We start from the raw sequence: 15,765 nt of genomic DNA on the forward strand, positions 1-15,765 counted from the left end.
TACTCCGTGCATATATGCTGGGGCCTCGGAAGCAAATAGGGAGATGTCATATGACCTCTCAATAATTCTATAACCATCGACCAAGGAAAGTGGCGACAACAAGACAGAAATGCACAGCTAGTAGAATGATGTTATCGCTCTCATATTCGGATCCCGAATATTCGAGAAATTATGTATTTATTATCCTCCCCGAAGCTCGCGGTGAAACCACCTGACGGCCAACATAGTCATGCACACACTTCTTCAAAAACTGCACTCTCCCTTGTAGTTTGCGAGTTCTCTAATCCCAAATATTTAAGATGAGATAAGCCTCAAGCGAGCCGAATGGGTGGCTTATCTGTGGGGCGCTGCACTTCTGAGACACTCTTAAAATTGTCCGATTAAGATTCAGCCGAAATCGACCGAGTATATATATACAACATAGGTCTGGCAATCATGCAAGCTACATAGGGAGCAAATCAGCTGTGATGGAAACATTTGAGGTAGTACTTGCCAAGCTCATGGGTACTTAACAGCACCTACAAACTGCAACACAACTGAATAAGCGACATCTGAAAACAGGGTTGTGCCATTCATGTTAGTGTATGTAGGCTCACGACACTCTCCTAGGGATGCTGATCACGTTTGTCCATTGCGCTTGATAGCATCTCATTATGACGTTTTGCATTCTGCTTTGCCAAGCCTCGAAACTGGACCACATTCTTCGGATATTCTTGGCACGTGTTCTTCGGTGATTCGAGAGGCAATTTTACCAAGGTTACTATCAATAAACGACTTGCCTCGAGCTGGCTGCATAGCTGCGGTTCAAAACTCAGATCGTGGTAGATATAGGCCTTACCTTTTCGTGTTGCTTATATCTACGAAGATATCCACTCGCCGAGATTCATCATCCGCTGATCCATGGATCGGCCGCCTTGTCACGTTTTCGCTGACTTTATATAGACTGTTCTCCAGGATAATCAAATAGTCGGCAAAAAAAAAGGATCACGTAACCTTCGTTTCCCCGGCTTTCAAACTGCCTGATCTTGGGTTTAGCCTAGGCTGAAGCAGCTACACCCATTACAGCCTTACAGCCGTGATGACTTTCCCCGCATTTGGACCTGCGCTGGTGGCTGAATTATTCAACATCCTTGTTTTCATTTGGCGAAGTTTAGCCGTCTGAAGAGTTTGGATATTTTCATACTGGCTAGATCACTGATAAATCTCATTTTAGGCTGGTTGAATGAACAGGGATCTAATTGAGGATATGATGGACTAGAGCTAATACTTGGTAGGAAAGGGGCTATGGTCCGTGTATGATTAGTGCAATTACGACAGACATGAGTATGGGATAAATGGGTCGCTGGCTAAATTGATTCAAGACACTCAGGACATGAAACTGTTTGGAAACACGCCCCACATCCTCCTGTCAATATAAAAGGAAGCTCTTCTCCCGAAGAAATTATCTGCCACAGGACAACAGACTTCAGTTCATTCGCCTTACTCAGTTACCAAAGACATCTGATCCTTCATCATGGTCTCTTTCTCAAGCCTCTTTGTAGCTGCCTGTGCTGCTGTAAGCGCCTTTGCGCTTCCCAATGATTTGGAAAAGCGACAGACCATCACTACAAGTACGCAAGGAACCAACAATGGCTACTTCTATTCTTTCTGGACCAATGGTGGTGGTAGTGTTTCCTACACCAACGGTGCTGCGGGTCAATATAGCGTCAGCTGGACCAACTGCGGATCTTTCACCTCTGGCAAGGGCTGGGCTACTGGCAGCGCCCGGTAAGCCGATACCACCTACTTAATTTTGATCATATACTTACAAGTACACTATGTTAGAAACATCAACTTTTCCGGCTCTTTCAATCCCTCCGGAAATGCTTACCTAGCTGTCTACGGGTGGACCACTAGCCCCCTTGTCGAATATTACATTATGGAAAGCTATGGCGAATACAACCCAGGCAGCAGCATGACCTTCAAGGGAACCGTGACCAGCGATGGGTCCGTCTACGATATATACACCCATCAGCAGGTGAACCAGCCTTCCATCTCAGGAACTGCGACCTTCAACCAGTATTGGTCCATCCGCCGGACCAAGCGTAGCAGCGGAACAGTCACTACTGCTAATCACTTTAACGCCTGGGCTTCTCTCGGAATGAATCTCGGCTCCACACACAACTACCAAATTGTCAGCACCGAGGGATACGAGAGCAGTGGATCCTCGACCATCACCGTTTCATAAGCATGCGAAAGCCCTGCAGTGGCTTCATGCGAGATGTCTACTTAGTTCTAGTAAAGCTTGATCTGAAGGACTGTTATTGTTATGGACATATCCAATATTAAGGATGTAAAAATGTGTGCCTATAACTTGCTTAGGATCCCATAAATCTTCCGGTGCTTCCTTTTAGTAGGGTTTGGCTTACTAGTTTCTGACTAGTTAGGTACAGTATAGAGCCTATGCATATGTATAATGAGGGCAGGTCTTTTGGGATGGTACGATGCTGTTGGGTATACCCCCCCCCCCCCCCCCCCCCCCCCCCCCCCTCCTCGTTTCCCTTTTCCCTTTCCTCTTCACCTTCGCCAACTCCATCCTCTTCTGACGACCCACTGTAAAGCTTGAAACAAAAGTAACCCAAGCCTTTTCAAGGGTCTTCTCACGATCGGATAGACTTCAAACACCAGAAAGAGTATTAAGCCTCCCAACAACGTATAAAGTTGATCCTCTTCCTTGATCGATTGTGGAGCACAGGGTATAAAGACGCAAGATTCCTCTGAATCGACACGTCGACTGAGATAGGCATTCATAACATATGTAATGATCGATGTAACCAACCCAATCACCCATAGGCAAGGGCCGAAGAAAGGCCACAGGAATATCAATGTCGGTATCCACCCAACCAGCCAGGGATCATTGGCGGTAGTTGAAATAATAATCATGGAAATAAAGAGTACAACAATTGAGGCCGCTGCGATTACCAAGGCACATTGTGACAAGACCCTCGATCTTCTAACATAGACTGTTGCTCCATTCGTAATAAAAATTACCATGGATGACAACCCCGATCCCTCTTCCGCGTAGGCTATGAGTACCATAAAGGGCAGAAGTTCGATTGCAGTTCCAGCCGCAGTTACAAGGAAGAGTTCATGATACACACTGTCTATTCCAGGCCAGTAAAATGCAGGAATGTTTGTTCTCTCAATTGAAAGGCAGCTGCTCAGGGCTATCCAAGGCAGTATTTGTCCAAGCTCGAGACTCCACAATCGACGACTTCGGACTTGGGGACTGTCGAACGTAAAATGAGTCACAAGGTACTGCAACAGCGCATGGATGACTCCCCAATAAGTGACCAGAAATGCAGCGCCAATTGACCCTTTCAAATCTTTCAAATCGGTATCATAGGTCGGTGACTCGGGCGCAAGCTTTCTGCTCGTCAGGACTCCAAACAATAAATCGAAAGCCGCCCGATTAGTTCCGAGCAGAAACAACCACGTATTCAAGTCGAACTTTTTCTCTGATGACTTGAAGACTCGGAGCCATGCGGAGATTATGGTAATGAACCATCCTGCCCACGATCCTGGGCCGTAGAAGTCGCTTATTTTCGAGATCCCAAGTGGATCCTGGCCATCTGGTGTAATAGAGAGATAGATTGGTACTCCTATATAGTCTTCCTCTGTGGCGGTGAGAGTTGGTTGCGTCGGAGGTACGTTAGAGTAAGCGGAAGTAAGAGTTGGCGGAGCTGAACCATGAGTATTTATCTCATGTTTTGTTGTCTCTTCATTCGCGCATGTTGCGACAAAAAAAAGGACTGAAAGGAGTACAGATCTTCTCATCTTTCTAATGTCTCGTTTACTTGTTAGCCAGTGTCGACAGAAAATAGACCCAGTATGCCTCATATATGACAATACCAGCGAGGCTGAAGAAAGTGGGATGTTTTCTGGCGCAGTCTGGCGCTGCGCCACTCGCCAAAATTTACTCATTTTGCAACGAACCGCTCACATGAGATTACAGCTAATTATCTTGTGAGTTTTGAGCAGACACAAAATGAGTCAAGGATTGATCACCTCCAGTTGTTTCTAGACTGTACGGAGTACATGGCATCTAAAATGTTTAGAAGTGTATAGAATGAAGGGTGTTTTCTGCTGTATTCGGGGATAGCTGACAGTCATAATGTACATAATGATAGGAATAAAATCTAGGCTTTTGTTGCAAGCTTCCATCCCATTTTGGAAATTCGCGCCCCAGCAATACACAGCGCTGCAGCCATCATGGCTGATGCAGTAAAGTTTTGAGGTTACCTGGAGCTCCACCCATCTTCCTCGATCAAAGCCCCAGAAATAAGCGTGCTAGTTAGCTCCGAGAACGCACCAATGGTTATCACCATACCAATTCGAGTCCCGAGTTTGCTCATATCAGTCGTGAGGCATGATCAGCCGTGAGGCATGGCGCCAACGCCGAAAGGAGAGACAGCAGCGCGCCTGCAAAGAGACCATAAAATACAGAAAGTACGTACATGGTTTCAAGGGATTCAAATGCATCGCCATACATAAAGAGCAATGCTGTTCAAAAGCGTGAAGTACGTCATGACATTCAATGACCCAAACTTGATGTCGGCAAGGAGACTCGAAAGACACAACCGACAACGCCACGACCGTTAATGATCATCAGGAGGCAGAGAGAACCCGCCCGAGACGCAGTGGGGAGGTCCTCCTGGGCAAGCCTACCAGCATAGAGAAAGGCGAAAGAGATTGTCCAATAAATAAGGAAGAAATTCATCAATCCCAACGTGTATGAAATCTCCTTAAACGCGGCCCATTCAACCAATGGACCGGATGTATTCACGGGGTGGAAAGGCAGCTCGAGCTGAAATAAGAGATGAGATATAGGTAACCAACACGACGAATTGAGATAAAGCTTCTTCAAATTGCAAATTCCGCCCTTGAAATTGCGCTATGTATGCCAAACATACTCACCCATCACTTGTCGCCTCGGGCCGCTGGATGCTGATATTGTTGATGTTGGTGGTGGTGGGGTTAATGATATCGGGGTAAATGGGGGGATGGGGGGCATGGCTGGGGTATATATTTTCTGGTCAGCACTAGCGGAAGTCCCCCCACTTTTTCCACTTGAATCTATTAGAGACTACCTCCTTTCCATTCAGTCCTCGCTACGGTGTTCTTAGGCATCCAGCTCATAATCACAACACTACATTGCCGCTACAGCAAGCATGCTCAGGTAGGAATCTCACCTATCACCCCGGTCTCTAGAATCCTCACCCATATCACCCACACCCGCCCTAAGACAAATCCTTTTGTCATTTGGGTTTTCAGGGCGCCTCAAGGATTGGCCGCGTAGCGTAATGGGATTAAGTACGGCTGAGCGGACGGGAGGCTCTGTTTCCCACACCCTATGGTCGTATGTAATTGGTGTTGCACGGAAGGAAGCTATACAGGATTTTGCTAGTTAATTGTTGCCCAAAAGGGAGATCAGATGATGGGCTTGTAGAGTTGGATAGTTCGTTTTTTTGTTCTCTCTCTCCTTTCATTTCTCCCCCTCGTCCGCAAAAATTGATACAAATATAACTCTCGTAATTGTTGCTTCATTTGTTTCGTTTCTAGAATTACCTTTCCAGTGCCACACCTCGTCTGGGAAAAGAGATGTGCGGACGAATAATTGAATCGCAAAAAGCTTCCAGATGTATGATGCTGATTGACTTGGAGGATACCTTCGTATCTAGAGCAATTGTGTCCGCTATGCCATGGAGAAGCTCAGGTTCAAGGTCATATTTTGGTGGTAATGCCCGGGTGTTTGATACAATGTTAGAACTCATTTTGTTTGCTCTTTGACTGATTATAATCTGAGAGACCGTCTAGCGTGTCGCCTTTTGAGTTTCGATCTGGCAATGGAAATTTTATACAACATGGCTTGCAAAAGGCCGTGCGCCTCTTCCTTGGTTATACGGTCCATATTCACTGAATCTCTTCGAAGGCCCGAACAATGAACGACTCTCCCTGAATAAGCACCTTCTCCCCTGGGATTCTCCATGTGCCCTCACCTTCTCCATCAAAGCCGTTTTTCATCGAGGGCACGGCAGCTCCATCAGGGCCCACGACATACTTATCCTCCCACTTAGAACTCCACTCTTCTCTTCTTGCACTGACTTCACCTCCCGACCTCTTCACAGACCACACTCCGCTCTCATCTTTCTGGTTAGAATGAATCTGAGTCTGCTGGAATGCCAAATAGGTTCCCCAGATGCGGCCCATAAAGATCTTGTTCACGGTCACTTGTCCTTCCTGCTCACTCAGAGCCAGAGGAGCATCATCGGACTCTAGAATCCACGAAATTCCTTTCTTCGCCCCTTCAGGGCCCTCTCTGAAGGGTAGCTCCTGCCAGACCTCCTCAAAAGCCGTCATAGGCGCACCAGGAAGGTCAGCGCGAGGCATCTCCCCGCTCTCAAGATCGGTTCCATCAGGACGGGGGCTGAAGTTACCAACATCCTTAATGCCGATCTCATTCAGGGAATCCAACTCGCGCGTGAAAATAACTTTCACTGTCAAAAAAATTAGTAGCTATTCAGCCAAGAACGTAGACGATAGTAATGGGTGAACGTGGGGTAACGAACGTGGGGTAACGAACGTGGGATTTCATTAGGATTTTCCTCGATTCTAGTACCGGCCATTGCCCAATCGATGTCGCCGGATTTCTTATCCATTCGCAAATCAACGAACCACTCTCCCACGGAAAGCACAATTGTGTCGGTTGTTTCTTCAGGGATTTCTGGAACCCATCGGAGCGAAATGCGGGTTGAGAAACCGCATGATGAGCCTAGTTGAGCACCAGTGGCAGACATTGTGTGAAGGTTTCTAGCCCGATTATCTTTGGTGTTCACCAGTTCCTTTATGTTGTATAACGAAAGTGCTAAGCAAAAGTCGTGGCAGGTTTCGGTGATCCAAGCCAATTGGAAGTTGCAGCTACCAAATTTATCTTCCGATGTTCCTGCATATTCGGGTATAGGATTACTTGGCTAGAACCGGGTACTAACTAACACTAGTTAGTTAGTGAGCCCCGCGTTGACCCAGCTTATATAACCCGTCCGAATTGGGAAATTTGAAGCGATTCGACTTTGGGAAGATTGATAAGTACGTTATCACGCGTTATCATCATCATGATAAGAGAGTCAAGAAACAACATTTGAACCTTGGAAGCGAACGCCTCACACTAGAAAACACAAAGAACTTTCTAAAAGCTTCGGCAAACCTCAGGTCTACCACCAGGAGTTATTCCGAGTCCCAATTCGGAAGGATCCTAGAGATGCAGCAACCGTGGAACCTTCCCAGGTCACGGGTTGGAACTGGGACAGCCCATATGATACTGTACCTTTTACACGGCAGACCATACAAAAGGTACATGTGTAAATGCTTCTTTTTCTCAACAATATTACATTAGGATCTTTCATTGTAAGTATAGCACTAATATTCTAATGCTATCCTAGTGCTTTTATAAAATTTAAGGGCAAGTTTTAGCGACGTCTTCAAAGTTATATATCTTATGTTAGCTGTAGAGCAGGTTAAAATTTCAAATCGTAAGAAGAGGGCTCCCTAGAACACGAAATTTCTATTTTCTATATTTCTAACGTCGTCGAAGCCGACGATTAAGAACCGCGGATTTACACGTAATTCTTACGATATCGTACTTTCGTGACTTGTATGTCGAGTCTATGCCTTCTTAATACAAGCTTGTATATATTTCAAATTGGTTTTAGGTTTAGTGGGTGGAATGGTTGATAGTTGAAGAGAAAGTTGTGAATTGTCAAAAAAAGTGTCATATGGGTGGCGGACTCTTGCTTCCAAGGGTCTGTAATTTTTGTAAAAGAAAATGGAAGGGCCGAATAGTGGGAAAAGAAGAAAAAATGCCCATTTATACATTTGACGCGACATGATACCGTATTTCCAATTGGGTGAGGCTGAGGACCAGGACCAGGAGAGCTTCCACGTGCATACCATCGCCCTCTTACTCGCCCCAATGGAAGGGGCGGGCTTAATACAGTGAGACAAAATTTAGGGAAGATCTCAGGCTCAGAACTAGGCTTGGGATCAGAGAGTAGTCAACCCAGTTGTGGGGAATTTCTCCTTGTCCAAGTTAGACGCCGTAATCCAATGTCCCCAACCACTTCAAGACCCTAGCATCAAGAAGACACGAACGTCATCATAGAATGCTCAGGAACAATAGACTTGAAAGTACCATCCTTAGCGATATCAATAGGCTTTAATGCCGTTAAGTCATGCTCATTGTCCGTCACCCATGGCTGAACTTTGTGAATCCGCCCCGACGTGTCGACCTTCAGGCTAACATAATACGCTTCAGTTCCGTTATTGATAACCTGAGTGGCAAGACTGCCATCACGATTAAGGAATGAGCTAACATAGAGTAAAGGAGCAGAGCTTGTAGCCTCTACACGGTGTGCTCCTGGTCGAGCAAAGCGACTGAACTGCGCGAAAGCCCAGAAACGCTTGCTGGGAATGACCTCGTCTCCGATCAGATTGATGAGACCACTGTCTGTAGTTGAACTCTCAGCCCCAATCCAGTAAAGAAAACCGCTAACATTTGCATCCACAAGCGCAACTTGAATATTGCGCGCCCATGTCATGCCCTCTCCGGATGTACCGTTCTTAAAGAACGTATAAGGGGTAAAACCGCCCGACAAATCAGCCCATTCCGTCACCCAAGTCTTCTTCTTTGTTGAGAGGGGAAAATCTGGGACCGACTCGTATCCATGGCCTGTGATAACACTCAAATATGCCTCTGCGGGATCAGGACCCGCCTGAAGCGCTGCCATCATATTTTCTTGGCCTTCCCATCCCATATCATCACAGCAATTGATGGCGAGATCCATACCAGAAGTTTTAATTGTCTTGGCAAGAACACGAATAAATTCTGCAGCCTGCGTCCCATCGGATAGCATGCCAGCATACGACGCGGCAAATCCAGGCTCATTCAAGAAACCGATGTTGGTCACCTTGATGCCAGACTGCTTGTAAAAGCGTGCCCACTGGACTAGGTAGTCTGCGTATGCCTGCATCCAGTTTCCTGATGCACAAGAAGTATTGGTCACTCCACACAAGTATCCGCCATTGTTTTCGTCTCCGTTCGTTTTCATATATCCAGGTGCAGACCACGCGTTGCCGTAAAGACTGACAAGACCCCGGTCATATGCTTCTTGGGCTAGCGGAAACTGGCTACTGTCATTGCGGTCCCAAACATAGTGCGGACGTGCGTTCGGTAATCCGGGTGTGAAGGGTTCGATGGAGTTCATGAAGTTGCTTGTTGAACTGTTACTGGAACCGATGCCATTGCGCAGAATTGCAAACCCAGCGCCCTTGTCGACACTAAAAAGAAGATCCAGCACATGTTCGGTATTCTTGCTAGAGAGACCTTCCTTGCCGTAGATGTCTCCGGCACGTTGGAAGGCTTGCGATACGCCGAACCCATCAAGCTCTTGAAACTTGACATTTGCGTTGACTGACACTGTTGCAATTTTGCTGGAAGAAAGTACAGCAGCCCGGGTGTAGGACACCGCTGTTGCTAGGCAGAACAAACTTTGAATGAATGGAGACATTCTTTGTTGTTGACTGTGTTAGATATGAGACTTTCAAGGTTAATATTTAAGTTATAGTACCAGATAGGCAGAACTAGTAGCTATTCAGTGAAATAACTGGTTATCAATGGTTAGCAGTCACTTCGTTCCTCCAGCCCGAAAAAAAAGCTTCCTTACATTTTTCTTCCTGAATCCTGCCAATTATCTGAATAACTGTCACGATTCTGGGCTAAAGGACCGTTTAAATGTTGTATGATTAGCCTGTGGCTTGCTTATTCCCCTCAAGTAAACCACAATTAGCCTGAATATCTTCAGTTCACGCCTAACCTTGTTTGTATGCATCGCCGATGCAAGCTTTTCGCCAAGAACCTAACTCGGGTCTGAATAATTACCCCGTGGGGACATTGTTGGTTGGACTGTAAATAGTAGAAGAGAAATGCGAGGCCCAAAAAGGAGGATATTTAGGTGCATGGTTGCTTCGAAACAATTCATTAGATGAAGAGGCTTTCTCCCTATGTACGTAGGGCTGAGATGGAAGTTCGAACATCCACCGTAACATTAGTTACTGTCAGGAGACGGCTACGTCGAAGTGCATGGTGTAATGTTAGTAGCTTGATCGAGTAGAGAGTTGTAGAAGCTAGGTTCTACGAGCTATGTAATCTGACAGTTACGAATCTTGTTTCCTAATTGAGAGGAATTGACTTGCTGCGTCCACTACTGTCAACTACTGTCCACTACTCTGTTTCAACTTTTTATATTTCCAACTTTCTCCCCCCACTCACTTCTCCTTCCTTTTTGCTCTTCTATCATGCCTTTCACATCTCTTAGCGTCATCTCTTCTACATCCCACCGCATTTTCAAACCCCAACCATGTCCTCTTCTACCGGACCTGGTCTAGCGACGACTGGAAGTGAAGATGGAAATCTTCTCCATGAGTTGGTAACATGACTTGGCTAACTCGCGGTTTGAGTAGGACTCGACCTTCCAGACCTCGCCTCTCACATTCCCACTTTGGTCAGAACGACCAACTGGACCCGCTGGAGGATCCGATTTGAGATGGTTCTGGGCCATGCTACACCAATTCACTGTGCTCTATTCGAGGGCACATTAGGCCGCCCAATTCCTACAGCAGGAGCTGCCGCCGCTGAGCTTACCGCCGAAGAATCAAAGCCAAACTCCGCTGACGAACAGTTTGGCAACAACCTTCGCCTTTGGGAACAAAAAAACATGTCGATTCGAAACTATCTGCATCACACGCTCAATTCTGAGATATCTCGTTAGATAACTGGTATTGACAACACCTGAGATGGCTAGCTCAAGATCAACCGCCTATATTCCGGCAGTAGGACACCAGAGAACCTCTGTAAGCGGTGGGGCCAGTGGATTGACATGCGATATCATGGCACCGGGATCGACAGCAAGAAAGACTTTGTTTTTGCCTACAAACTCATCTTATGAGACCTGTGCAATCTGTATGTTGAGATTACTCCTACCATGGATTTTGCCGTAAGGAGGGTCTGTAATTTTTGTACAAAAATGCAAGGGCCTGTTAGTAAGTACAAATGGGCAAGGTGTGTTTACCTCTGCATCCACTTACCCTATCCTACTTACTAGTATCCTAAAGCCATGTGAGATAGCGCGAATTGACTGTATGTCCCAACAGGAGGTTGACCCCCTTGGCGGAGGGATTTCAGCTGACTCGTGCGGTCTTGGGAAACCTCTGACTACTCTCACGCTCGTTTGTCATGATGTAGTGTACCACTTCGGACCCTTTTATCGATTTAGCCTCATCATTGCTCCGTCAGCACTGCTAGATACCTAGATCCACCAATTGTCCTCCGCGCGTATCGTTATACTTTCGTCCTACAGTGCCTGGCACCCTTGCACTACGACCGATATCGATAAGCACGGACACACAGTTAGGTGTACTCGCCAATCCGTCCAGAACGAGGTTGATCCAATGGCTATAGATATTGTCGTACTTTGTAAGAATTCCAATCATTTATTCAACACATTATTAAACCCTATGCTTATAACAAAGGCTGGTGTCTGGAACTAGAATAAGCGACGTGGATCAAATCAGCAATGCTATCCTCTTTAGAATCTTCATTAATGATCGATAATTCTGAAAGAACTAATAGAGTATGAGATTTCATCGCGACATACCACTTCAACAAAGAGTTTTGTGATGGAGACACGTATAATAATATGGTCAGTTCTGGCAAATGCACAGCAAAACAGAATTATTCCTACTAGATTGCTATTTTGAGATCGAGTTTGAGATAATTATTGGGGTGCTATTAAACCCTGATTGATTGGATCTCCACACATGCTCCGAGAAAAGCGGAATAGCGCAAGTAGACTGGAAACTCTTCTACTTATTGGATGACATACACTCTATGAGCATGGATAAGTCCTGCGACAACCGGATTTTACCCGCACCCCATCAAATATATATAACCACTTCGAACTATATATATCTACACCACCAACGCAGTAAATATATATAAATTAGTATTAAAATGTAGGTAAATGGCCAAAGAATTCAATGCATTTAATATTTGGTGTAATAACCTCTTGCTCTGCGCGTAGCAAGTAATCTTCTAGGTACAGATCGGATCAAATCGTCAATTACACCTTGATCAAGTGCATCCCATGCAGCGCATATAGCTCTTTTAAAATACGCCCAGTCCGCCTCACTCCGGCCCATTTCTATCAATTCAGATGCTGGTGTATCTGCTTCCAAACTCGCCCTCGAATACATTTCAAGCGACATTGTGTTACATATGAATATTTAAACAAAAGTCATCCTTGAGAACTGCGTGTCTTGAAGGGGCTAGATGGAGTTTCATGGTGCCTATAGGCGACTCTCAAACTACAAATGATGTATCACGAGAAGATGACAGCCGCACCTAGAACAGACGCAGCGAGCGATACAGTTAGGACGCTACCAAGTCCATTCAACAAGTTGACCCTTGGGGCGATTCTTGCCGCAGAGTTCGGAGTAGACGTAGACGTAGAGGGAGCCGTGGTGGATGCAGCGGTTATGGAGCCGGTCTTTGTGGACCCAGCTCCAGATGTTCCTGTTTCATTAAGGTCCTTAAGGTCAGACTGATGGTGCACTAGTGGAATCATAGGTAGAACAGAGAGTGCGATATAGTCATTCACATCTGAAGCCGCGAAGGTTGTCGTAACAGCAGTCATGGGATGGGAAGAAGTAAGGGAAAGAAGGAGTTCGGTCGAGGTAGTCCCATTCACGACGTGGGTTTTTGTGGATGTGCCAAAATCCGAAATAGGAAGGTTAGCAGCACACCCGATGCTGGGCTTGTAAGCAGAGGCAGTTGAGTAACAGCCGCCGACATCAAGGTCTGCGGTCATAGAACTAGAAAACGAACAGAATTAGTTATGAAGCTTTCGTTAAGCGGATTCCACGTGACACATACCTCGGGCAACAAATCACCAGAGTCTCGCTTGGGTCCAAAACTTTCCCTAACAGCGTAACTGGGTTTAGTTGTTTCGGGATGTCGACGGTTCCCGTGATAGTTTCGGTAGGGCTCGCGACACTTAAAACCCCAGACGAGCTTACGGACTTGTCACCATCACGGGCGGCAACTCCCACTGTTTTCCATCCAGACGGACAATGTAGGCCCGGGGAGTAGTATGCTTGATCGTACATAGTATACGGATCGATACTCTGGGAAGTAGGTAGGGAAGTGGTGCCTGTCGGAATACAATCATGATAATAACCAATTGTAGAGCATTGCGCCGCAAATTGAGAGAGAACAATCGGCTCCTTCGATCTGATGATGTAATCATTGAAAGTTGCGCAGCTGGCGGGCGCGGTGAAGGTGGTGGTCAACGGACCCCAATTATTGAAGGTGTACCCATCAGTGATGGTGATGCTGGGCATAGTTGCGAGAGTGATCAAAGTCAAAAACTACACTCGTTAAGGGAATTGAGAATCAAAATATAATCAAAATAAACCGGGGATTGAGGCTCCCTTATAACGCGGACAGGGGTCGGGTCTCGTGGAGATAATCCCGAAGCGTGAAGGGATAATTGGTAGACACTCTTGGGCGAACAGATCCTGTTGGGCTGGGCGTGATACTTTCTGGACTAGCGTGGGGCGTGAACTAATAGTGCAACGTCGTATACGGAGTAGAACATAAAGAGTGGAATAATCCGTATAAGCCGGATAAATTATGAATCGATTGAATTGAGGCTGATTCTACTCCGTAATTTAGTGCCAATCTAATTCGTTCGTGGCTTAGAAGCTTCCATCATGTGGTACGACCATCATTTCCCCCTCTCTCCACAATCCATACTTCCCCCAGAGAATCCCCAGAGAATGTCCAGAGAATGTCCATCGAACATTTACCGGCTGAATTGATTCTCTTGATCACCTCGCAGTTACTATCTGAATCATCTATCGCTGCCTTGGCTCGGTCAAACCGCCGCCTCCATGGGATTTGCAACCCCTACCTTTACAAATACAATGTGCTCCATTTCAACAGCTCTGCTTTGGACTGGGCGGCCCAAAATGGCCGGATGAATACGCTACAAAATGCGCTAGATGCCGGCGCCCCACTACCGAAAAAACAGCCGACGGGCGAAGTGAGAGAACAGGGTCCAAGCAGGGAACAATTCGGACGCCAGGCCCCACATCGCTTCGGAGACTTTCAGTCGCATCCGATCTCACTAGCGTCGAAATATGGTCATACTGATATTGTCCGATATATGATTGACCGCGGAGTGAAGTCCAATATAAGTGACCCGGATGGATTCACGCTATTGGCACTTGCTGCTATCCACGGCCATACTTCTCTAGCCGAATACTTGCTAGATATCGGAGCCCAGCAAGGGATCCGGAGCTTGGTAGGCCACCGGCCTGTATGGCTGGCAGCATTTCAAGGGCATGTAGATGTTGTCGATATGCTTGTGTCGACTCCTATGCGAAATGAGGATGATCTTGATAAAGATGAGCCCGACAAAGAAGAACTGATGACAGAGGCCTTGTTCGCGGCAGTTCTTGGTGGGCGGGCCCCGGTGGTCCAGTTATTGTTCACGCATGAAGTGCAAGTAAACGTCTTCGGTGAATTTAAGAAAACTCCGCTTTTTATGGCTGCGGCCAACGGAATGGGGGATTTGGTCTCACTGCTTCTTGCATACGGTGCGGATCCGAACTTGATTTTCGGTCAGCAAGAGTGGCATTCACCCTTAACGATCGCAGTGAGCGAGGGCCATGAGGAAGTCGTCCGGATCTTGGTTGAGGGAACTATGCGTTTTCACCGTACCAGAGCGTTGACTTTGGCAGTTGCACAGGGGAATATAAGAGTTGCAAAGATATTACTCCAAAATGGCGCACTCCCTCAGTTCTATTCATCCGAGATACCGAAGACGTGGGGTCATCACCAGGAATGGGTACAACCTCTTCTTTTTGCTGTGCAGCGTGGTAATCTAGAGCTCACGGAATTGCTCATGCAGTACGGGGCGGATGTAAATGTGGAGTGTACTGAACGCCCTGTTGGTGGAGCTGACAAATTGTATGATCGCGCCCTGTTCTGGGCTGTGGAGAAATCTGACGAAGCGATGGTGAACCTGTTACTAGGACATGGCGCAGACCCGGATATTGATGATCTTTTGGACCAGCCTCCGCTTACATATGCCATTTACTGCAACAATGAGGGCATAGTTCGCTCCTTGCTGGATCACGGGGCGAATCCATACCGGGCAGCGGATGTTAGTGGTAGGAAACTGCTATTTTTTTGGCAGATGAAACAGTCAATTTTCTTGCAGCTACAAGAGGCAGAGATTAAATGGAGCAAGGAGCATCATTGATGGTTGATTATCTTTTTCCTCTCCAGGCCTACGATGTCGCCTTCATATTTAAACGGCTGAAAGATTCCATCTAAATAATATCCGGGGAGCCTACCCCATCCGAACATGGACTTTGTATAACACTAGTTCTTCCCCATTTTTTTTAGCGCTAGTCCTAGCCCCCTTTCCTAGAGCCTTGAATTGCTTTTGTCAATGCCATCGCCACCATTACACCAATACCTACAATATACATGTAGGTAAGCAGCCTCGGGCGTTGATCAGCTGCTCAGACATCTACATGAACTCAAATATATACCCCGTATATACCTCTGATTCCCCACCTTACCTCCATACCACAGTGATCGTG

The 15,765-nt window shown here is 46.5% G+C and overlaps 6 protein-coding genes across 6 annotated transcripts; 3 read left to right on the top strand and 3 right to left on the bottom strand.

Annotated features, from left to right (window-relative positions):
- Positions 1-1,513: 1,513 nt before the first annotated feature.
- N7479_001382 (glycoside hydrolase family 11 protein) lies at positions 1,514-2,227 on the top strand (the record flags this gene model as incomplete). Its single annotated transcript, XM_057249079.1, has 2 exons — positions 1,514-1,767; positions 1,825-2,227. The coding sequence occupies 2 exons, from the start codon at positions 1,514-1,516 to the stop codon at positions 2,225-2,227; spliced, it is 657 nt and encodes a 218-aa protein (XP_057113511.1).
- A 3,725-nt stretch (positions 2,228-5,952) lies between these two features.
- Positions 5,953-6,836, bottom strand: N7479_001383 (uncharacterized protein; the record flags this gene model as incomplete). Its single annotated transcript, XM_057249080.1, has 2 exons — positions 5,953-6,536; positions 6,623-6,836. The coding sequence occupies 2 exons, from the start codon at positions 6,834-6,836 to the stop codon at positions 5,953-5,955; spliced, it is 798 nt and encodes a 265-aa protein (XP_057113512.1).
- A 1,335-nt stretch (positions 6,837-8,171) lies between these two features.
- N7479_001384 (uncharacterized protein) lies at positions 8,172-9,602 on the bottom strand (the record flags this gene model as incomplete). The annotated part of the gene is made up of 1 exon (XM_057249081.1): positions 8,172-9,602. One exon carries the CDS (start codon positions 9,600-9,602, stop codon positions 8,172-8,174), a length of 1,431 nt encoding a protein of 476 aa, XP_057113513.1.
- Positions 9,603-10,451: 849 nt separating this feature from the next.
- N7479_001385 (uncharacterized protein) lies at positions 10,452-10,862 on the top strand (the record flags this gene model as incomplete). The annotated part of the gene is made up of 2 exons (XM_057249082.1): positions 10,452-10,491; positions 10,555-10,862. 2 exons carry the CDS (start codon positions 10,452-10,454, stop codon positions 10,860-10,862), a joined length of 348 nt encoding a protein of 115 aa, XP_057113514.1.
- A 1,608-nt stretch (positions 10,863-12,470) lies between these two features.
- Positions 12,471-13,491, bottom strand: N7479_001386 (uncharacterized protein; the record flags this gene model as incomplete). Its single annotated transcript, XM_057249083.1, has 2 exons — positions 12,471-12,963; positions 13,025-13,491. 2 exons carry the CDS (start codon positions 13,489-13,491, stop codon positions 12,471-12,473), a joined length of 960 nt encoding a protein of 319 aa, XP_057113515.1.
- Positions 13,492-13,940: 449 nt separating this feature from the next.
- Positions 13,941-15,419, top strand: N7479_001387 (ankyrin repeat domain-containing protein; the record flags this gene model as incomplete). The annotated part of the gene is made up of 1 exon (XM_057249084.1): positions 13,941-15,419. The coding sequence occupies one exon, from the start codon at positions 13,941-13,943 to the stop codon at positions 15,417-15,419; it is 1,479 nt and encodes a 492-aa protein (XP_057113516.1).
- Positions 15,420-15,765: the final 346 nt, after the last annotated feature.

Source organism: Penicillium vulpinum (assembly GCF_028829585.1).
Source record: "Penicillium vulpinum strain IBT 29486 chromosome Unknown utg000001l_segment0_segment0, whole genome shotgun sequence".
In the NCBI taxonomy this organism is placed as follows: Eukaryota; Fungi; Ascomycota; class Eurotiomycetes; order Eurotiales; family Aspergillaceae; genus Penicillium; species Penicillium vulpinum.